The following is a 23726-nucleotide window of genomic DNA, read 5'->3' on the forward strand; positions in this document are numbered from 1 at the left end:
GCAGGACTGTCATATACACAACAGAAAATTAATATATTTCTAGAATATAATTTTCATGTGTAGGAAAGTCACCACAACAAGGAGGAGGCAGGAATAATACGACTTACTAATATGGTAACAGTTTCTCCTGAAAAGGAACCACAACTAAATACAGTCAGTCATCGCTTTACTAACATTCACATTGCGAAATTTCGCTCATACGAACACATAATGAAGTACATACCCTCCACTTGACACATTACAGACCGCGACGTCACCAATCCGAAATATTCCGAACGAAATCCAACACTTGCGGACGAAAACGCGAACAGATGACACAGTCAGTGACGTCGGGGCAAGTTCATTAGTGAGTTCGCATCAATGCTTTACTTGAACTTGCTTATTGTGAAAGATTTTTTGTGGCGTGTGTATTTTAACACCGAAAATGTTTCTGTTGTTGGTATGTATCGTTTCAGGCATTAAAAATTGTTATTTAAAGTTTTTTTATAATTTATTTTGGTCCTTCGGGTACGTAACCCGATTTTAGAACATTACGCTTATGGGAAACAGCGACTTGCTTTACAACATTTCGTAAAACGTGCCAGACTCTGACAGACGGCAAATGCCATCTGCTTGGCAGACTTATCTGGTATTGTTGCGATGGAGTGAGACTATGTATTTGTGGAATTGGGTCTTCAACGGGTCCATCTCCCAAGTAATATATGAGCGAATATGGAGCAGCGGTAGAATGATGTTGGCAAGCTGAGTTACTGTTGGCTTTGAAGAAGGTCTTTGCTCGGAGAATATAAACGTGGCGAAGTCCAGAAGCCGGATTCTGGAATGTTGCGATTTTTTTAATGGCGGTCCCCCATAAGTGAAAACAGTAGCACATGCTTTGTTTGTACGCCCCTGAATTCATGATACAGGTGCAAGAAAGAGAGTGAGTGAATTGATGTAGAACAGTGTGAGATAGAAAGAGGAAGGCATGATGAGAAATGTGCAAATCGGTGCGATGAGATTACATGCTGGAGCATTGTCACGTGAAACTAGATTATTCCACCAATATCCTCTTTTTGTGTGGAATGTCCTCTTCAATTCCAGCGTTGAACGCTTTGTCTTCTCGCTTCTTTACCCCGTGGTATGTTTTTTGGTTTTAGAACAGCTGGATTTACGTATGTCGACATACAGATGTGACTACACAGCTCTTGGAGCAGCCCCTGGAGAAACTTTGTTTCCGAATTACTTGAGAAATTCCCCATCATTTATGAAAACCGGCTTTCACACATGCCGCCACTGGGCCGTATTTCGAGCCAGTTGAATCCACTCGTCATTCTCACATGTTAACTCCTTTAAGATATGAAGATTTCTGTCTTCTGGGTTGTTGCGCTGTGTAGTCTGGTCGATGTTTACCAACGTTTCAGAGGTCATACTGCCTCCGTCATCAGGACGATTCAGACTACACAGCACAACAACCCAGAAGACAGAAATCTTCATACTAAGAATCGCCCTGATGACGGAGGCAGTATGACCTCCGAAACGTTGGTAAACATCGACCAGACTACACAGCGCAACAACCCAGAAGACAGAAATCTTCATACTAAGAATCGCCCTGATGACGGAGGCAGTATGACCTCTGAAACGTTGGTTAACATCGACCAGACTACACAGCGCAACAACCCAGAAGACAGAAATCTTCATACTGAGAATCGCCCTGATGACGGAGGCAGTATGACCTCTGAAACGTTGGTAAACATCGACCAGACTACACAGCGCAACAACCCAGAAGACAGAAATTTTCATACTAAGAATCGTCCTGATGACGGAGGCAGTATGACCTCTGAAACGTTGGTTAACATCGACCAGACTACACAGCGCAACAACCCAGAAGACAGAAATCTTCATACTGAGAATCGCCCTGATGACGGAGGCAGTATGACCTCTGAAACGTTGGTAAACATCGACCAGACTACACAGCGCAACAACCCAGAAGACAGAAATTTTCATACTAAGAATCGTCCTGATGACGGAGGCAGTATGATCTCTGAAACGTTGGTTAACATCGACCAGACTACACAGCGCAACAACCCAGAAGACAGAAATCTTCATACTCACCGCTGTGAAAACCTCCAATCTTACATCCTTTAAGATGTTTTATTTTTTATGTCTATCTCATATTATATATTTGTCCATGTTATTATTATCGTCACATCTCTACCTGTGTTTCTTCCCTTCTGATGTTTGAATTCTGGATAATGTGTGTCTTTTATCTGTTCACGTTTATGCCAGTTGAAACGCTTTTCATGCCGTTGGCCTAAGAGAATTCCGCTGCTTTGATGGCGTTATGACTGTGTTTTAAATGGATTTCTTTGCTAACCTCGCTGTTTGTTTCGCTAATTTTTATATCTGCTTTACCTTTCATCTCTGGTTTAGTACGTGTAAGACCGAGGATCATGAGGGCCAGATGATGGCAGTTCACGTCACCGGCAGCGATAGCTATTTGGTCGCGATAATTGTGTTCTCTGTACGATGAGATGGGATGATGAGTCGGGAAGCTATCGGGCCGATTATCCTTTGCAATCGAAATTGAGAGCCATTCATGATGACAGCTCTGGATTTACAACCTCTCTGTGTCTACTTTTGATTATAAAGCAAAATAGAAACAAGCCGTACATTCTGGTCTATATAAAAAATGGGCAGTGTTTCGAACTTCTCAGTCGGGTGAGTAGAACTCTTATAGATAATATCTAGCTAACTAATTATATGGCATACGGAACCCGAAGGTTCATCACCGAATTAACCAAAGCCCTCCACCGGACCCTGTCCCGGGCTTATAGATAATGTAGGGGTCCCATATTAGAATTTTTTCTTGGAATCATATTATAATCGTGAGGTTTTATTTTTGTTGTTCTTTTCTCGCCAACTTCTGGAAACTGCTTAAATCGTCACATTTTAACGGGAAATGTGCCATTTTCTTCCAGGTTAATAGATCTGAACTTAATAATGATGTTTCATAAAATCGCCACTGCGGAAAACTACTGATATGTGTCCTTTCAATTTCCGTGCGATTAAATAAAGAGTAAAACTTACTTGAAGTACTCTCTGATGCAGTTTGATGTTTGTAATTTGTAGTGAATGGAATTAAAATTATATAGTAAATAATTCATCTAATCTTCATTTATTGAAGTCCGCTTTACCAAATGCCTAAGTTACATAGTAAGTAATGGTACTTAATTTTTAACGGTGATATCAAAGGCAATTAATTGATGTGGCCTGTTTCCATTAACTCTCCCTATTTCTCTGAAAAATCTGTGGATTGCAGCACCATCCTTGTATAACGTAAGCGATAAATTTATCGTCTCTTTAATATATTTTTTCTGTTTACATAGTTTTCCTCTGGTTCGACTTCTCTTTTTGATCTTGAGTTCAATATGCGTGGTATCTTTTACTTTGTGGCTTGTTCCAGCTTTGTTAACGCATTTATTCTGATTCTTTGCAGATCATGTGCGAGAATTCACCTGTGGCAAGCTGTATTACCGAACGTTCTACTTGGACGAGAAAAGAGATGCTCTCTACGTTGGAGCTATGTAAGTACAAGTCACACAATTTTGTCATGAATTATATTTTGAATATTCATGATTGAAGAGTGAATATCACTTGTAAGCTTCTACCGCCCCTTATCTCAGGCGGTCACACATAGGTTTCTGATTGCGGAGTCCCGGGTTCATTTTCAGGGTAGTCCGTATGGAATTTATGATATAATTGACACGTGCTGAGGTTCAGATTTGTTGTTTGTGTGAATATTCCACCAATGCTATAAGTTCGTCTATAAATCACCATCCAAGCATGTGAAAGTCTTTATCTTCCGGCTTTATATGACAATCAAAAACATTGTTAATTTATTGTAATGAATGCTGAGTTGCTATGCACTACGAATATATTTAATGTAAAGAGCATAAAACATACATATAAGGAATCATGGTTCTTTGTATTAATCCGAGCTTAGGTAGACTAGCTTCTTTCGCAGGTCACAGGAAAATTTAATTTGTTTTACAGGATTCTTAAGTTACCATGTTGAAATAATTTATACACATCATGTAACTATTTTAGATTCATTTACACTTTGCCAATGTCTTCTCATAAATATAATAGCTGTTAGGTGGGAAGGGGGATTCATTTTTACTGCCGACGTTGCAGATTTCTTAATAAATAACAAAGCGTATAACACTGTTTAGGGTGTTTGGCTTGTCCATATAGTTCTTACCAAACTGACGTGAATTTCCCGTTTTGGCCTCTTTGATTTTACTAGAATTAAATATTTGTAAGGTATCAAATTTGACTCGGATGTTGAGTGTTGCTAGCAAAGAACAATGGATCGGCGTCACATTTGCACAGTTTATGTCATGAAGTATGCATTAGAATTTTGAAGTTTCTAATTCATGAGGCCTTTCCTCATTAACAAGAAGCTGAAAATACAGAACGTGAAATGGTTTTTATGCACTGGAATGTAATTTTGAATTTTTCATTATATATCTTCTGACTGGTAAAATACGATGCAACGTTTGAGCATATTACTGATTTCAAAAAAAAATATTAAAAATCAACTCAAAATGTTCCGCGTGCTTTTGATTGAGCTGTTTGACTAACTCTGCTTCTAGTGAGAAGAACTTCGCCCATTGGCTGGCTTAAAGTATTTCTGTTTTCGTTCCGGCTTCCTCCTTAAGGTTTAGTGAATTTGAAGTGGTAAAATTAGATTTTTTATGAAGCAACATTTTTGCATAATAGGGATGGGACAGAGTGATGCCGTACTGTCTCGCTAATGTAGTTCTTACAAGTGGGACACGCTTAAAAAAAAGGTAACAAGGAAACGATGTTCCTACTGAATGTAACGCGTAGGCCTATTAAGGGAAGCTTTTTTGTTCTTCCAAGATCGAGCTCTCCTTGGGGTCTATATAATGTTTTAGACCCTTCTACGAATATGCAGTCTGCAGTGTTTTAGAATTCAGATGTTCTGGAGTAATGGCATTTAGTTTATAACCAGATGGGAGTTTGAATATAGAAGGGCTACTCAATTTTACACATGCTGTAGCGTTCAGTTGAGTATTTTCTGTATTACATGGATGCGTTTTCTACTGATGTCACTGTCAGATCCAGGAAATGCCTAATGTTAAATATACGTTATTCACTATTTTTAATCACGAAATGTCTGTAAATTCTGTAGCCAATTTTAATTTAAGCTACGCAGTCATAATTGCATTTAATTAACTGATTCACCAGAAGCCGTACATTTATTTATCATGAAAAATTAGCCACAATTTCTTCGGTGTTTAAAATAAAACAATACGTTTGGTCCTAACCTTAGGTGGTGGTGTCTTATGTGAATACTATAAGCAGTTTCGTCATTACCAGTGCACTCATAAAGGCGTTTCTTTCAAATATCGAAGAGATTCAATTGTTTCTGTATGAATTCGGTGCAAGAAGGCCGTGATAGTTGATGAAGAGGGGTCTAGGGATCACTGGCCGTACCATTGAGTAGCCCTGCATAGGCGTCACGACGCGCCATGGGAGGTAGGATGATTATCATAAGGGTGTCATCTTCTCATCTCCATGCTCCGTGCATTAGCAGAACTCCCTGTGCATTACCGCGCTGTAAGACCGACTGTGTTAAAGAACCACTCTGGAACGGTGAAGCCATCCCATTGCCTGCTAATGCTACAGATAATTGGAAAGAAATGTGAATTTCTAGAACCCGTGGAAGGAAAGTGTGTCCCTTTTCAGAGCTTTGATTGATTAAGTTATTTAGTAAAGCTTCTCAACATCATAGAATAAGGTGGAAGATGACCACACCTGGGTAGGGTTGTGGAAGGAAGCGTTCTTGGCCTACTTCAATGCACAATCTTAATATTCGACAGGAGAGTCTGAATAAAACCACTTAGAACCTGAGTATATGCTGATGTTCGGCCGAGATTCATTTGGTACAGATTACATATAGAGTTGTCTCCTTGCCTGATTAAGCATCACGCCACATAGACGTATGGGGGATTGGAGGCACAGATCCATAAATTCTAAACAAACTACTTTATAAATCTACATCATCAGTATGAGGTAAGGATACGAACCACGAGTGCAGACCATTCCTTCTCTCTTCGTTCAGAATAATGAATGCTCCCGAATGTTTTTCGCAACATTTCATTTAATTGTATGTTTTTTCATCAGCGGTTTACTTTTAAATGAGTAAATGAATTGGTACTGGACATATCTAATCTCCAGGAGTGCTATAGTGATAACTGTTCTGTACTCTTTCAGCTGACAGTCCCTGCCGTAAAAGTTGGTAAAACACTGTACCACAAGCAGTAATTTAACTAATGTAGTCTGAAACTTTATTTTTAAACTAATGTGCAGGGTTTATTCCATCCGGTTCTTCAAGGTTTTATTCCGTTAATATAACATTTTGCTTTTTAAAGATATTCCTTATAGTCTTCTCAGTTTGGCGTAAAAAGTAAAGTAAAGTTTGTCCCACTATACGCCATGTAGGCGCTTGGGGTGAGTGGAGGTATAGCTCCTCTCTTCCTTGACCTCGGCACTAGATGGGGGTGAGTGGTCAGCATCACGCCCCGGCCGGCTTTACGCCCGGGAAAGGACCCCGGTACCCATTGTAGAGGAGGCTGGGTGGCCCCCAGAGCCGGTCTGGACGCAGAGGCTAGAGAAGAAATCCTCTGCCCCCATCGGGGATCGAACCCCGGTCGTCCAGCCCGTGGCTAGTCACTATACTGACTGAGCTATCCCGGCTCACTCTCAGTTTGGCGTGGTATATTTAAATTTTTGGAGGAACCTCATAAACGCCCAGACTTCAAACTGTTGAGAAGCTGACAGTACGTTCAGCTGGTCGGGAAATTCCTTTCCACTTATGGAACCGTCGAAGTCCCATTACCGTGTTTACAAGAGCCTGCCACCAATCCCTATGTTTCGCTGGATAAATCCAACCACTCCTTTCTATCCTATTATCCTAACTTCAATTTCAACATTAACCTCCAGTCTACGCCCTGTTTTCGATACTGAATCATATTCACAGTCACCATCATTGTCCTTCAGATTAAATTACCTTCTGTAATAAAGTAGTGAGACACCGATAAAAGTGAATAGAACGCAGCTGTTGAAGAAGGCATTTGATGATTGCATTCGATGGCGCCCTAATTCATTATAGGAATGTTGTGTTATGTGTTGTCTTGTGCCGAAGGAATTTAATTATAATTTCTTACATTACTATTCTCGTACATTGCTATTTATGGTTCTCTATTGCGCACGGTTTCGTCGTCCGGTGTTGGAGCGTAATGAGTGGGGCGACTCACAGTTAACGGATTTATTTTAATCCCCACAAGGGGGATATAAAATGAATTACAATGGTAGTTGTACCTGCAGGGGTTTGCGACAAAAGCGCCACGTGGTAGTGTTGGCCCCTCTGGGACAGATAAACCCGCCTGTGTTGTAATGCTGAAATATGGTCAGCGCACCAGGCGGGAAGGATTAACTCGGGTTTTTTTAAACCAAAAATAAAGCCAATTGGCAAATTTTACGGTAAAGGGAGTAAATATCCCCCCTTCCCCAAGTGACGGGAACACAAGTTCGTTTATTGGTCTTACTTTTTTAAAGAGATTATTAAAAGTCGAGAAAGTTTTACAAAATAATCAGAACTTTATTTTGGTCAAATGAAAATAAAACGCATTTAAGAGAACTCTGACGTACAGGTCTTCGCAAATATTTTAATTTCCTTCCGATTAATTAACGTCGACTTTGGTGCAAAGTGTGGGTCCCACATTGTCAAGTGGCCTGCTGAGTGGAAGAGCCTGGATAAAAGAAAGATTAAATTGAATATGGATCGAGGAGCAAACAATGGGCGGCGCATATAGCACGAATGTTCAGTTGGGAAACACAAAAGAGCGGATGCAGGTCTCTTTCCAGATCCACATGTGCCGGTGGAAGAATGCCAATAAAATGAATCATAGTAGAATCAGGTTGTGAGAATGTGGATCTTATTGAACTGGATTGAGGCAATTTAGTGACGAGCTCCAGCGAAGAGGCCGTTCCTCAGAAGGCGGGGAAATTCTCCATCAACTGAACGACTGTCATCTTATAGAACAATCTTTCATTTTTATTTCCTGTGGGGAGCCGAGGAAAACCTCGTATAATCGCAGTCGGACTGCATGCCTCCCCCAGTGTGTGAATCGGCCACGCTTTAGGACGCATTACTTACGACTTGCATCACAACTGACTTTAATGTAAAGAGATGCCAGGCTGATTCTGGTAATGGCAAAGTTTGATCTGCTGTTAACCCGAAGACGCGATACAAAATTGAATTAGAATTTTTACTTTGCGTGAAGTATTTCAGCGCCTACGTTGAGAGCGGCTTTGTGTTTGGTTGATATTCTTGTCAGAGCTCGCAAGTGACACTACTCACAACTTAAAGGGAAATGAGAGGGTTCTAAAGTAGAAGACCCAACGGGTTACTAAAAAAGTGTGCGTGCTTTCTTCGTTTTCAACAAGAACTTGGGCTGAAGTGATCGACGGATGACGGACAGAAAGAAAGAGAGACACGAACTGAGAATTCTCTGTACAATTCCAGTGCATTAATTTTTTTTTCCCCGCTATGGCAACACCGTGGCTGAAGTTACTGAATACTTTATGCACCATGTCTCTGGTCTGTGTATGTAGAACCTAGCACCTTCCATGTTTTAACACCCCAGTTGTATAACTAATGCTGAATACCAACAATTTGCTTCACTAAAACACAATATTGATATTGACTCTAATCAACACTACTAGCCAACCAAGCGGTCACGCGACAGTAGATGAGCAAAATCACCCAAAATTCAGCTGCTGTTATTCATGTGGCGCATTTTAAAACCAGATCCACATGTTTGCCTCTCCTTAATAGCCGCTAACCAAGTTAATGGATTTCACACAAATTCTTATGACCGCCATGTCAACCAAAACCTGCAGTTTTTCCGCCATTACAACCACTGTGTTGTAGTGTTCAGATAAAACCCGCTCGCGGCGCTGCTAGTGAATACGGTAGTCTCAGGTGATCACGTGACTGTTGTATTCAATTTCTTATATCACAATATTTACGATATGAAGATATCCCCTGTAGCCCGTCTTTAGTATTAAAATGTTTTATAGTAACAAAGATAAATTAAGTAAGTAAATATTTAATTTTCCATTTTAAGATTGTTGGCTCTCTCAGGTGGTAGTAACGTAAGTTCTGGTTGTGTATTGCTTTATTACTGTGCTGTAGGTCCAAGTTCACGAGTTATGGCTAGTTGAAAGAGGGTTGGGGGTGGGCAGGAAAATGTGTACGTGGGTAGAAAACATGGCAGTAAGAAGAAAAATTGAGGGACGAAGAAAGAATAACACCAAAGGAAATGTAACGTGAGAAGAGAGACGAAGCTACTAAGAAATGCCAGTAAAACAGACGTACATGAAGAGCTTCTACTGACTGAAGTTTGAGGATAGTCTTAAGAAAGGTGTAAAACAATGTTATGAGAGGAACTTTGGTTGAAAAGTTTTGTACAAACAGTCGCGTCTTTTGAATTTGAAATCTGAAAGACTCAGACACATAATTGATGTCTCTAGAATGCAGTATTGATTTATTATTCACACAGTTTTATACCACTTTCCAGAAGCACGGATATTTTAATAAATTTATTTAAATTATCCTGGTGATAAGGGCTCCATAGACACATGCTTTGTCAATGTTGGTAACATTTCGAAGACATATATTGCTTCCATCTTCAGGGCTGAATGTAGTCTGTGGGCCTTTATTTTATGAAAACGGAGGGTTAAACGCTACAATAAATTCTCCCATGTAGATGTACGCAAAATGTTCTGAATTTGTATTAAGGACGGACAGGGTTATTCATTTCTTATAACTTATATTCCAGTGGGAAAGATCCTTGGTCCCATTGTGGGGTTAAGTGCATCTGCATTACTAGTACATCATAATTCTGACTAGTTCCGCAAAATAATCTACTGCAAGTACAAAGCTATGACTCGCTCTGTGTATAAATTATTTTAAATTTCTGTCAGTTATGTTAAAAAAATCATTGAATTTTAAAATACATCAAATTAAAACCTGGAGCTAAGGTAGTGACCTATATGTGTACTGAACGACCAGAGTTTGATTTCTGTCAGAGGCACAGGTTAGTTTCTTCGCGGCATTTGCGGTTATTGTGTTCCTGCGGATGGTCCTGATGACGCATTGGCGAGGTTATGTTCGCAGTGGTTTAGGTTAAGCACGTGGACAAACAGGGGGCTGTGGATCCTATCACATTGCGATAAAATGTGTTCTCAGTGCTTGTGGTGTTTACTGTAGGCCCGAAGCATTGAAGTCTGCCGTCAAACGAAAAGAATAAAATGAATTCACTAGAGGTAAAACGAAGAGAGTGTCACATGGAGTGGACGGACTACACAAAACTCTGTTGGGGTGAAGGTCCAGAAACGTGTCACGAGTAGCAATAGATGGTTCCGTCACCTCTCGTTGGAAACCAAACACCTTTCTCTGCTCTCCCCTCTTCTCTTTAACACGTTAACACTCTTTCTACTATATTTTCCCTCGTCTTGATGTTTACAGCTCTCAAACAAGCAGCACTTCCATCTTGTTCTCAGAGCTCTTTATGTCTTCCTCACACTCCGTCCAACGTCTAAAACAAACTAAACCCAAGCTACCCTCAACCCTCGTTCACTGGGGTTGTATGCATGTTCACACCTCATTTGTGGCGCAGAACTATTCCATAAATACTATAAGACACTCTTCGGTGTTGAATTGTATTTTTCAGACGGAAGAAAAGCCCGTACAAAGAGATTTTATCGGTGTCAGAATTCTGCCTGTCTCTTCTTTGTATTTTGTATGCATAAAATGCATTATGGAAACCATTCTTGTTGCCCCATCTTCACGAAAGTTGTTAACGTTTCTCTAAAGGCTTTTCAATATAAGTAACTGGCCTTTTTTTTTTTTTCTAGAGACCTCGGTCCTTGCATCTTTTCCGCTGTTGAACGCACGGAATGCCCCATAACTGGATTCCATTTTGCACTTGTATGCGTTTTCTTAAGGAACAGAACTATGGAACATCAACGTTCCACATTAGTACGAACACACTTATTTTCATATGGTTTTTAATTCCGTACAACGGATTCAAAAGTTAATGTAGCGACTGTTTGCAAATTTGTAAGTATTTTTGCATGGAGCTTGGTATATCCGGAGCCCATAATTCCGTTTAATTTGTGAGACATGAAATAATAGTATCATAATTCCATCTTTTTTTGCAGCGAAGGCAGATTTAAAGTTGTGCCTTCATTCATTCAGTTGGTGAGTCAACAAACTTTCTTCCATGTGTCTCCGCTCCCCCTTATAGCTGTTAACACGAGTTTAAAAAAGTTACATTCTCAGACGGGAACTACAAAGCCCTCCCGGAACACTGTGGTGCTAGACAATGCCTTGTAATGAGTTGGAAAGCGAGTCCTGATGAACCATTACATCTTGCGGTCGGCTTAATGTTGTCACCTACAACCGGGACAAATGGCCGTTCATTCGTGTAACTGGCCACACTTAGCTACTCCTCATCTTGAGGATCTGACCCTACGTCTGTCTTTATGGAGTGTGGGATCTAGAGGCCATACTTCACCAACGCGCTCAGCAAATGTCACAAAGAAAACAAGAAAAGAACTGCGCTTCTGCAATGTTTCCTTAATCTGAGCTAATTTTATTCAATGGCAGTACTTTAGACACGTTTTACAGTGTTTCTGAGATTTCAGGTTCTCACGGAGGCGAGACTGAAGATAACTGTCTTGTGGGATGTTGTGCCGTGCAGTCTGGTTGAAGGCAATAGCCTTGATAATGGGGGCAGTAAGCACCGCTGAAACGTCGGAAAACGTTTACCTAATAAATAGTAAAATAGGGACTGTAGAAATGCTTGAATGAGCCAGGAAATTTAATGCCTAGAAATACATGCGACTTGCACACTATTTAAAAAAAAAATAAGTGTAGGCGTCTATTTGTTCTGTACGTTCGTATAGTTAAGGAAGTCCTATGCAGGTGAATGCAAGAATCTCTCGCGTTACAGCTCAAAATACCATTACTCACAGCATTATCACTTCGGAATCATACGAATTCACTCGACGTAGTTTATCGTCTTTAATTTCAGTTGAAGTGGTAAAATATTTCCGGTTTTATTGTAGAGGATCTTTTTTTTTTAAGGTTGGGGAAACTTTCAAGGGTCATCTGACAATCGAAAGCAGATTCAGGATACCATTAAGTTTTCCTGCTTCCCTGAATCACCCTTAAATCTGGCCATTAGCAGGGACTTTATTGTATTAATATTTTACGATACAATATTAGCTTCAATTCCCCACTCGTTCGTAACATTATTTCCCCATGAGTTCCCAATATTTATAATTGCCTATATTTCCCCCCCCCCCCCCCCCCCCCCCGTACTTACTTTCCATCAGTTCTTTAATCTCCGTTTTAGCCTTAGTAATTCTCTGACTCATACACAGGGAGCGCTGTGGATAGGGGTTAATAATTATATTAATTAGTTTAATCATCTGTAAACACATAGGAGCCCTGCGTTACCAGGCAACAGGCTCCCCACACTGCGCGTGGCGACACAGAGAAGGTAAAGATATTTTGCTTTTATCATTTCCGGAGAAAAAGTGTCAAAGGTGCAACTTCTTTCGAATGTTGCCATAAGTTGTTTGTACTTAACGAAGTGCGAAATATATTTTAAGTAATATCCTGTACAACGTTTCTTGTGAATTATGTTATGTTTTGTCTTTCGGGGTAGAAGGTGGATATTGTGTGTTATGTTTCTTAAGATTTTTAGACTATGAAGCGATTTTTCCTTAAACAACATTTTGAATGTCGGAGTTTGTGCCGAAAAGCTCAGCTTCTGAGAACTTTAAACTAGGTGTGGAACGTCTTCGCCTATTAACTTGAGTCATGCGCAGAATTGGCACGTGGTAATACGAACGAACTGTGCGAGAATTCTTTATTGTTATGACCGATAGGTCCTTGCATTTAGATAGGCCTGCTTAAAGAAGTCAGGAAATGAACGCTTAGCTTTACAATTGTGGCACGTTTACTCTGTTTTGTCTTCGGATTTTAGCGTGGTGAATGCTGACTTCTGATGTCTTATAAATGTCTGATAGCAGGCAGGTCTGTTGTCCAAGAGTCTCCAGAATAAAATTTGATCAAAATTATCCCAACGGTACATTTTTTTTTAAAATAAATTCAAATATCATAGGATTTACGAAAAACTTGTTGGTCATAAAATATTATTTATTGTCTTCTATAATTTTTTTTATGAAACATCATTCGTTTCGATAGTATTTAGCGAGCTAAATAGCAGATGCGCAGAAACTCGTGCAGATCCACATCTGAAGTTTCCGTTATTGTTATCTAGTTTTAACAAGAATTTTAATGTGTCAACAATACCAGTTTGTTACATGCGAAGAGACGGATTGACAAATAGATGATATTTGTGTAAATTTTCTTTTCGAACATGCCAAAAAAATACATTTTTCTGTGCAGTATATTTCAGTCCCATGGCCGACAAGACAGTTTCCAGATTTTGACCTGCATCAGGCTCAGTATCATGGCGCATTAAGGTGCCAGTTTTATGCCCCGCAAAATAGATCTGAGCATCAAGCCCTACAGGAAAAGTATTAATCTCATACCATTCTATAGAGTTGGCTGTTTTAATGGAGCTCAAAAATGTACAAGTAAAATGTTCTCATATCTTATGGGTGGAACAGGAAAACTCTAGCAACGTTTTCACCATTCATGTCTCGTCAATCATCCGTCACTGTTAAACAATTCACAAGTCTATTGAAAGTGATCAAGATTAAGTCACACGGGCGATGTATTATCTATAATGCAAAGCACAGTCTTATCGTCTGCTTGAGTTAGATTTCGCGTTGTAGTTTGGTCTGTCTTGAATGGATCAAACACATCAAGCCAACAAATCATAACATAATGGGTTCAGCTATCATATTGTCTGTGTGTCTGAAAAGCCAGTGTATTGAGAGTGAAATAACTTGGCGTGCGGTAAATTTACATTAAATACTGATAATGCTGCTTTAAAATCGCTGTGTTAAATGCAGTACAAGGCTTTTTCGCTATTCTGGAGTGACGTTGCACAAAATAAGCTCTTGTAGAGCTAATCTCATTAAAAGCATTTTGGACTGATTCAACTGTCTCTGTGGACTTGGGGGTACGGAAATGGGGGTGGGGGCGAGTGAGAGGGAGAGAGTTGAAATTAGAAGCAAGGAAGCAAATAGAGGGGCACTAACAATTTGGTCGCCACGAGTAAACGAACTGGAAATACGTGTAGTCAGGTCTGGTCTAGCTAGCAGACCGATAACAAGGGACATTCTCACCCTCTTTGAATTTCCGTACCCACCCTACTGACGTGTGGTGGCCCCGCAACGCAACCGAAACGTCATGCTAGCCAGTGGGTTGTGTCATTATTCGTCTGCTACCCTCTGGTCCTAAGTGTAATCTTGCTAATGAACTCAGATGATATGCTATGGGTGACAATTTCTTACATTAAATAACAGCGGTGTGACGAGTTAAGGCTGACTCATTATGATAACTGCCTGGACGTGATCAGGAACTGTAAAATGCTAATTTGTGTTAAGTGTTAATGATGCTTGGAGAGAAGTGAAGTCGCAAAATCCCTTGTAGCTTCAAAATAAGAACTCTTTTCTGTTTTAAAGGGTGAAGAAGAACACATCAAATGAGGAATTCTTACAGTGTAATTTCGGTAGACCTTAACATTACTTGTCCACTTGTAATGAAGTTGAGTAAGCATAAAAATGTCTCTGATTCGTTGTACATACCCCATTGTCATAGAACACACGACTAAAGGATTTTCTTTTGCTGGAATCCACTCGTTGCAATTCAGTCTTGATCTACATACACAGACTTGTACTTTGTTTTTGCATCAGTTTACAAACAGAACAGACTTTGTTCAGTAGACGATTATAAACTGCACTTAACCAGTCTTTTGAGAGAGACGTAAATTATATGCCTTGCTTCCAATATGGACATTCTGTGTAGTTGAATGTTAAGTGAACAAGAGAATAATTCTCGCTGGAACATACAGAGTACAGAATTTAAAACGAATAATTTTTTTGCTAGCTCGAAGTTTATTTGGTAGCGTCTGTTTACTCATTTAAATATTAGGGTTCTCTGTAACATCGTATGCATCAGTGAAGTAACTGAATATAAACTCTATACGAGAAAGAGAACAAGGGAAAAAAAACATTGAGAGAATATTTCGGAGACAGCGGAATAATGTTGTTTCGGTTATGGTGTTTGTTTATACCAATAACTGCGCCGATCATAAACGTTTCGGACTAAATTGCACAAAGATAGTTGCATCAGAGTCTCAGTACCTTGGGGTCCTTAAGGTGATTTAGCTCTACTACTGCTGCTTAGGCTGTGATTGGTGAGATGTGGAAAGCACTCCAAATGTGAACAAGCCACGGTACTGTCGTCATAAAATGGCGGTGTGACACAGACAGAAATCAGAGACGACCTATCACTTTAACTAATTCACACATTGCCGGTGGTGGCGGACATTTTGTTGCGATTGGACGCAATCCAATTTAATGCTCATCCATTAACAGAACGTAACTATCATCATCTGTATTAATTACTTGCCTGATGCCCCGCCCTCAGTAACAGGAGCTGATAAGAGCGAATAGGAGATTGCTAGAACGTGATTAAGCAATATCGCACGTGCGCTAAACTTGGTGTAAAGCAGAAGGGATCTTCAGGGGGCGAAATGGAACCGAGGCGGCTGTACAGATTCAACGGTTCGTTTCACTATGTCGAAGGTAAAAGGGTATGAAAGACATTCTTTGATCAGATTCTGTCATGTGATTGGCTTCACTAGAGTCTTTATTGAGAAGCTTATAGCAGCTCATCTGGTCAAAATTCCTCGCTTTCTGTGGGACTGCCTCACGAAAGTGGGGTACGAAACTATACATTACCATAAATGTGTATCTGCATATAAATTATTGCCGTATAAGAATGCAGGAGTATGAAAACAAAACAACACATGTTGAATAAAATTGTCGGTGGTAAACCAGCGTGTTGTATGCGAGTTCTTTCTGTATATATTACGAATTCTAATTAGAAAAGACAAGCTATTGCTTTCTTTATAACTATAACATGCAAATTGATAATGTCTTACAAAAATTGATGACTCACCTGAAAGATTGGGGCTGCACACTAGCAATCTAGACCAAGGATGCGGTCAAGTCAGCCATCGAAATTAACTGGACCGTCAGGAATGTAATATCGGAAAATACTGAAAAAGTAACCCGCTGATAGCGATTGAGTTCAGGTGTAGAATTTTTCTTTTCCGGCCCTCCGATCCCTGCTGTATCCTTCTTAATGTGACCGTATTACCATTACACTTGAAATTTCTCTTATTCATTGACTTGATTTACGGTAGAATTATTCACAGCCTACCAGTACACAGATAAGAGCTGTATTGACACATAAATGCTGCAGCAGACTAAAACGAAGATTACCATTAAAATTTAATGGATGTTTGTTGAACTCTCGGGAAAATGGAAACGCTACTGGTAACGTGTTGGGCGTTGTACATAATTTCCACTGTGGACTGATCAATGTTTCCGACTATAACTGACAGGGACGCGAGAATTTAAGTATTTACAAATATGTCTGCTCGTCCTGTTAACATTCTGCTCACTCCCTCCGCAGGCAATGAGCTGTCAGCAAACTTACATAAACATAAGCAGTATTTGACGTTGTCACGGCGGTGATGATGGAGGCAGCGAGGGCCTCTGAAACGTCGGGAGTTAGCTCCTCAATGTGTAGTGAAATGGGGGTCACGTCTGTCCATATTTTCTCTACACGGAACTACTTGACGGATTTTGATTAAATTTAGTGTTGAGGGAACTATGTTAAAAGGTATGTTAGTTTAATATTGCTTTGCATTTGTCTATTTTGTATAGAATTAAATACATTATAGAGATTTCTCAAAATATTGTATATCTGTACGTGTAACATAACATATAAGCACGATTCACAACTTTCATATGAAGAATTTTTAGATGTGGTGAATATTTGAATAAACACAAGGAAAAATATTGTACTTTGTAGTTGATATGTAGTGTGATCAAGTCAGGAAGAGAAATATGATTGGCTACGTGACGTGTAATCTCGTAGGACATAGAACCTAAGTTTGGCCATTCTCTGTGAAATAGCGTGGCCTTTACCTTCCACTTACAGTATTATCTACGTGCCATTGCAGGTCACGAAATGTCGTTAGCAAGAGGTCCTGTGGTGTAGAACACTTTAACGTCACTACAGACTACAGAAGCATAATTAAATTATGTGGGTTTTCGCTGCCTTTTATGTCACTGTGAGTACTAATTGTTGCATCATCACGCTAATGTAGCAGCTTTATCAAGCTGCATAAATTTAATCAAGAGATTCGTTTCCTCCAATTTGTATCTTGACGTGTAATAGCGAGGCAGTAATTGAAGCTGATTGATCAAAGTATCCCTGCATCAGGAACACATGCGATTATATTAAGTCACAATATTAGTTCATTTTGGGCAAAACCATCTCCATTTTGGATGCATATTGCTTGTTTATTGCATGTATTGATCGGTATGTTTGCAGAAATCGATTGAAAGAAATATTATGATTGGTGTTACTACCGTATCCTTGTACAGCGTGTAGAAGGGTACTGGAGCCTACTTATGCTGTGATACATAATGAATATCTATGAATACATTATTTCTGTTAGTTACAGTTTGATCATCAGTGTTGTATGTAAATAAAACGGACTCATTCATTACCGATATTATAGGCCTAGTTTAGGATATTATTCACTAAAACGTATTTAGAATTTATTTATAAACTAGTTTAGAAGCCTAGTAATTATTTTTTCTTCTGGGCTAGAAACACCCTTGCCTCAAAATAAATTTTACTAAGACGCCGTTCAAGAGATACCTATGTATGATTTCAGGTTTTCACAGCGGTGAGTATGAAGATTTCTGTCTTCTGGGTTGTTGCGCTGTGTAGTCTGGTCGATGTTTACCAACGTTTCAGAGGTCATACTGCCTCTGTCATCAGGGCGAAACATCTACCATACTACACAGCGCAACAACCCAGAAGACAGAAATCTTCAAGAGATATACCTAATCTCAAATTGATCTAGACCTTATATGGAATAATTCTGTTCTTAACAATTCAGCTTCATACTAAGTGTGAAGTGTCCAATCATTTACGTTCTCACACGAGCATTCTTCATGTTATTAACTTCCCACTAAGTATCGTCTGTCTCCAGAAGTTGAAGTCTTGACTTGATATACAGCGACCAAAGTCAACGCCGTTACCCGAACGAATGTAACGGAACTAAACATAATCTTAACGTATGTTTTACAACCGATTTACCCCCAACCTAAGAAATGCAATATGTCGGAGTTAAGCTCGTATGTCATCTGTTTCTGACTTGCAGGACACAAGGGAAGTTTATTCTTTCCGCAACTGATATGTGTAAGCGAGTATGTTTGTGGAAATGAATTGGCCATGGGGGTAGCTCAGTCAGTGAGGCTGGAGTTTACTGTCAAAATTTATATATGCTACCATAGGGTAGTTTTGGGAAATTGAGGCTGAGGGAGTTATGGTCATCAGACCGTGACTAGAACTTGAGGTTTCTCTCCCCACCGGCAGAGAGAGAGACACATCCGTGACGATCGAGAAACAAACTCAGAACGTTCAGAACAAAAGCGTTATAAGTTCACAGAATAATCGATCACTATTTATTGAGCTGTATCGACGATACCTTCGTAAAGTGGCGTAAGTCCGAAAATAACAAACGATGATTGCTGCTTCAAAGTCTGTATTTATTACCTAAGGTATCCCCTCAGCTATAGGTTCGTGTGTACATTGCAAATCATATTCATATAAATGTTTAGAAAAATCAATAAACATGATCTGTGAGAAATTTATGAAAGTTGTTTTTCTTTCGTGACAGTTTTGGGCTTACGCCCTTTTACCGTAGCACCGGCGACATGAACCTGTCTTTAAAATATGTTTATGTTTTTTGAGTGTTCTTTTGCGCGAAGAAACACCTCAGATGTTACAACCTGAAGACGGTTCAGTCGCACATGAAGTCCGTTCATTTTCTGCTACTGATTTATCTGTTGCATTTTCCTTCATCGGTAATAGTAGAAGTCCACATGGGTTTCTAGATGAACTAATTGTACGGCTTTATCTTTGTGTTCACACAAAGAATAATATTTCCTTCCCTTTGTTCTCTCACCCTAAGGGAAGAAGCTAATTTAGGGTGTCTGAGCACAGGGGGCTGAGGAGAATATGTGGACCGAAGAGACGAATGCAACAGGAGGCTGGATAAAATAGCATAATGGGGAGTTGAATAATGTTTTACTCTTTACCACATATTATTAGGTTGATTAATCCATGTCATATGAGTTGGGCGTGTCGTATAGTACGCATAGGAATTATGATAAATTCTTGAGCAATTTACTTGATAACGCAGATAGAACAGAAAACTTAGGAGCTCTAGGCGTAGATGTTAGGATAATATTAAAATAGGTATTGGAGAAATCGGATGTGACGATGTGGGCTTTTGAACACGGTATTGGATCTTGGGGTTAAAGGATGAGAATTCCTCGAGTAGCTGAACCACTCGTGCTTGAAGGAGTAAGTCAATGTTTTTCCTTGCTACGCTTGAGGCAACAGAATGTTTACTGTCATGAAAAACCAGTAACGGAAAGATAAAATTAACATTTTCTGTGCCTGCAGTTTTACTGCAAATTGATATAAAAATTCTCAACGTTTTCAGCAACGATAATAAATCACTCTTCTGTCTGCGTTGAGCCTCATTTGAGACATTATCTCGCGGAGAGCGAGACTCAGATAACGTAATGGAATACCGGTGTCCACACACGTGACATAAGCTAATCTTGCTCTGTGCATCATCTGTAAGTCTGACAGACTGAGTCTCGCTTTCCCTCCGCTGTCAGCTTCAAAACCTCCCCTTTAACAGATGATTCAGGCAGTCTTTAAGCTGGATTCCGTGCAATGAGAACTCCCTTCCGGCGGGAAAAAATCGTTAAAAGGAGTGATAAAAAAGATGAGTCAGTTGGTTGATGTGTGAAGTAGATAAAAGTACCTAATGGGAGGTATTTCCTCGTCGTCGTTTGATGTTGTGATCAAAACACGCCGTCAGAAAATTTTAACACTTGTTTCATTTGCCAAACATTTGACGAGGTGCTTACACATTCCAATCAGAATCCAGAGGCGGCGCGAGAAAATCTTATCTGAAGTCCTTGGCAGCCTTGTTCATGCTTAAGGTCCGGTATGGTAGCAAGATAGATTTTGTGGAGCTCGTAATTAAAATTGTGGTAGCAGAAACCCCATTTATAATAACTCCATGGATAAGATTGGTACTTCGGAAGCCAATCGTTGTTTTATTCAAATTTCCTGCCTTATGATTACGGTGTTAATAATAGTCCGCAACCGATTCCTTTGCAAAGATACACGAATTTAGCTCTATCTGGTTTATTTAATTTGTATTTTAATATTATCCTCGCTGTTAAAGGAGCACTGTGGGTTCAGATGTCACTATGATATGATTCCTAGCAAATGTCGAAACGGATTCATAATCGTAGAAGTAACTCTCAACCAGACCGGGATAGCTCAGTCAGTATAGTGACTAGCTACGGGCTGGACGACCGGGGTTCGATCCCCGACGGGGCCAGAGGATTTTTCCTCTAGCCTCTGCGTCCAGACCGGCTCTGGGACCCACCCAGCCTCCTCTACAATGGGTACCGGGGTCCTTTCCCGGGAGTAAAGCCGGCCGGGGCGTGATGCTGACCACTCACCCCCACCTAGTGCCGAGGTCAAGGAAGAGAAGAGCTATACCTCCACTCACCCCAAACGCCTACATGGCGTATAGTGGGACAAACTTTACTTTTTTTTAACTCTCAACCAGAACAGACTTTTAAGCCTAATACGTAGAAACTGCGATAGTTTCTCCCATCTGTGTCGAGATCTCCGGAGAGGTTTCTTTACTTCAGGTTTACCGACTAGAATCTTTACGAATTTCTCATCGAAGTTTGAACTGCACCGTGAAAACGGTGGGCTTTGGTGCTTCACGCCAAAGTTGCTTTGCCATTCAGAAAGGAGCCCCCAGCTGTAGACTGGATGAGCGCCAGAACTAGTTTGGAAATCGAAGCACCGGTCGTCTGCCCCACAGCTAGTCGCTTTATTTGCATATATATATACTGACTTCAGGTAAATAAGCATTTTCTATATTTTCATCTCTTCGTTTTTCTGCATGACCTGGTTTCATGCGCGTTTATTAATTATTTACGTCAGACGCAGGGAAATTATTTGGCTGTTCATGTCAGCCAAGAGTCTTATAAACGGAGCAGAGAGATCTATAAAACTGCCTCGAAGCATGTCCGTTGTCTGTATTTCGAGGTCTTAATCTGGCTTTGTTTCCTTTCCTGTGCCAACATCTTCTTTAGGGTCTCTCTCAATTACATGAACTCCTTTTCATTCCAGTGTATGCAAAAAACTGTAAAGCCGGCTCTGGTAATATTGCGAGTTATCAAGATGGAGAATAGAATATAACAAAACTCGACTCCATTTACGAACGTCCTTTCAATAAAGTTCCATACAGAGCTCAGAATAACAGCCAATTGTAGAAGGAGAAGTGACAAGAAACAAAAATGTTCATTCGTACAGTTCTCGCCTTTGTCAGATATGAGTTGTAGAGCTAAGTCTTTTAGAAGCGTGACGTTGGAAATATGAAGAAGCAAAATATGGGATATAAGCATACCAAGGGATTACGTAAAATAAAATGTATTTTTATTCGTAGTTCTCTGTAATGAAAATATATAAATTTTATGTTGCTGAAATGGAGGCGTCTTCAGTATGGAGACACTGGAAATACGTTGGCCCCTGAAGAAAAGCTCAGCGGTTGTAGCTAACAACTGTACATACAAGTAGGGGTGTAACATTTTTGTCGCCCCTCTCTGTAAGTTGGTATGTTGCCGACACAAACTCTTCGTGGTTCGAAAAAGAAGCTTTGATTGGAATCCAACCGAGAAGGAAATTGCTTAACGAAAATATAATGCCATATCACCCTGAAAGTGGAGGTAGTAAGTACCTCTGAAACATCAGTAAACTTCTATCAGACTACACGGCGCAAAATCTCAGAAGACGGTCGTATTCGTTATTAAACTTTTACTAAGATATTTTATTAGGGTAACTAAATTAACTTCACGGGGCAGAATCTTTCTTAAGAACCTGGCATTCGCTCAGTTGGTCAGTAAATTTCCTATCAGGAGACGGTTTATTCAAATCTACTCCCTCACCCACACACACACACACACCCTAATTGCCAGAGAAGTAAACACTATATTATTATGGCCCGCTATTTTGTACAACCCTGTTTTATGTACTTGGCGTATCCATTCAGCAACCTTCTGCATACATGGTCCATGAATATTACTAAGCTTTTATATTCGGGTCATGCATCTACTGTCTTGTAGCTGTGGTGTTTTAATGTTCTATATATCTTTTGCTTCTACGCCTGGCGCACTGAATAGGCCTGCGCTCTTGGTTTAAACTTCCTCTTGCTGCCAGAAGAAGAGGGCGTATGTTGGGGGAAGACGGGTTTTGAAGCAAGGAACTTCCTTGCAAACAAAACTTTGTGGTTGGAAGGGTCGGAGCCTATTATCACCTCGTCCTCATATAAGAAATACATCAGGAGTGTGAGTTTCACTCGAAGAATGGCCCGTTTCATGATCACCGCCTTCTAAAAGGAGCGAATGACGTCGGGCTCTTTCTTTCTTTTTTCCCGCCGTCTCCTGTTTTATTCTTCCTTCAGAGATAGTTTAGGAAGACAAGAAAGGGTTTAAAGGGAAATAGAAAAAGGTGATGGAAAAAGAGGGTAAATAGTGAGCGTTGAGAGTTTTCTGACGTAGAACAATCGAGGGGTGCACTTCTAACGCCTGAAGACTGTTTAGGGTCGGTAGGAGGATTGGAGAAAATAAGGGATGGGTTTTACTCTAGTCATGAGGTTTTGATAGCTTGGAGCTTTCCCCTAGATAATGGGTATTTTTCTAGTTCCTTGTGAAGTTTGTGAAGCTGATCTAAAATTTTCCCAGAATATAGCTTAATATCTCCCAAAAGGGTTATAAAAACAATTATCGCACAGCCTACTTCTGTGAGAAAAGGGATGAATACGAGGAAGATGATTCTGTCATGGGTTGAGGAACGAACAGGTGCCTTTGCTTCTGTGAGATTGGCTACCTTTCAAAATGCGCACGAATGCTTTTCGGAGGTGACTGTCTTCTGGGATGTTGTGCTGTGTAGTCTGATAGCAGTTTACCGACGTTTCAGAGGTGCTTGCTTCCTGCAACATGGGGGCGAATTGTTTCATCTGTCATTGCAGAGAGAGTTTCCCTTTGGGGAGTGATCAATAATTTTGAGATTCGTAATTTCAAGGAATTAATTATATGCATTTTGTAATTCTACTATAATGAGCATTAAACTGTTATACAATCTAACTCAAAAAAACGACACGGAATGTGAAAAACTAATCAAGGGACCGGAATGTATGCCCTAAGACATCAGTTCGTGATGTGTGCTGTTGGTGTTACCCTTTTGCAAT

General features: G+C 40.0%; 1 protein-coding gene across 6 annotated transcripts in view; it reads left to right on the forward strand.

Moving 5' to 3' along the window:
• Sema2a (Semaphorin 2a) overlaps nt 1–23726 on the forward strand; it is a 576182-nt gene that overhangs the window by 438339 nt on the left and 114117 nt on the right. For all 6 annotated transcript variants that reach the window (XM_087357602.1, XM_022083582.2, XM_022083583.2 and 3 more), the window contains one exon: nt 3476–3563. In XM_087357602.1, the coding sequence (XP_087213728.1) occupies nt 3476–3563 (88 nt within the window). The remainder of the gene's footprint in view (nt 1–3475; nt 3564–23726) is intronic.

This window comes from Zootermopsis nevadensis, unplaced genomic scaffold (genome assembly GCF_977971745.1).
Source record: "Zootermopsis nevadensis isolate Lab colony 2312 unplaced genomic scaffold, Znev_1.0 Znev_ptg000028l, whole genome shotgun sequence".
Taxonomy (NCBI): domain Eukaryota; kingdom Metazoa; phylum Arthropoda; class Insecta; order Blattodea; family Termopsidae; genus Zootermopsis; species Zootermopsis nevadensis.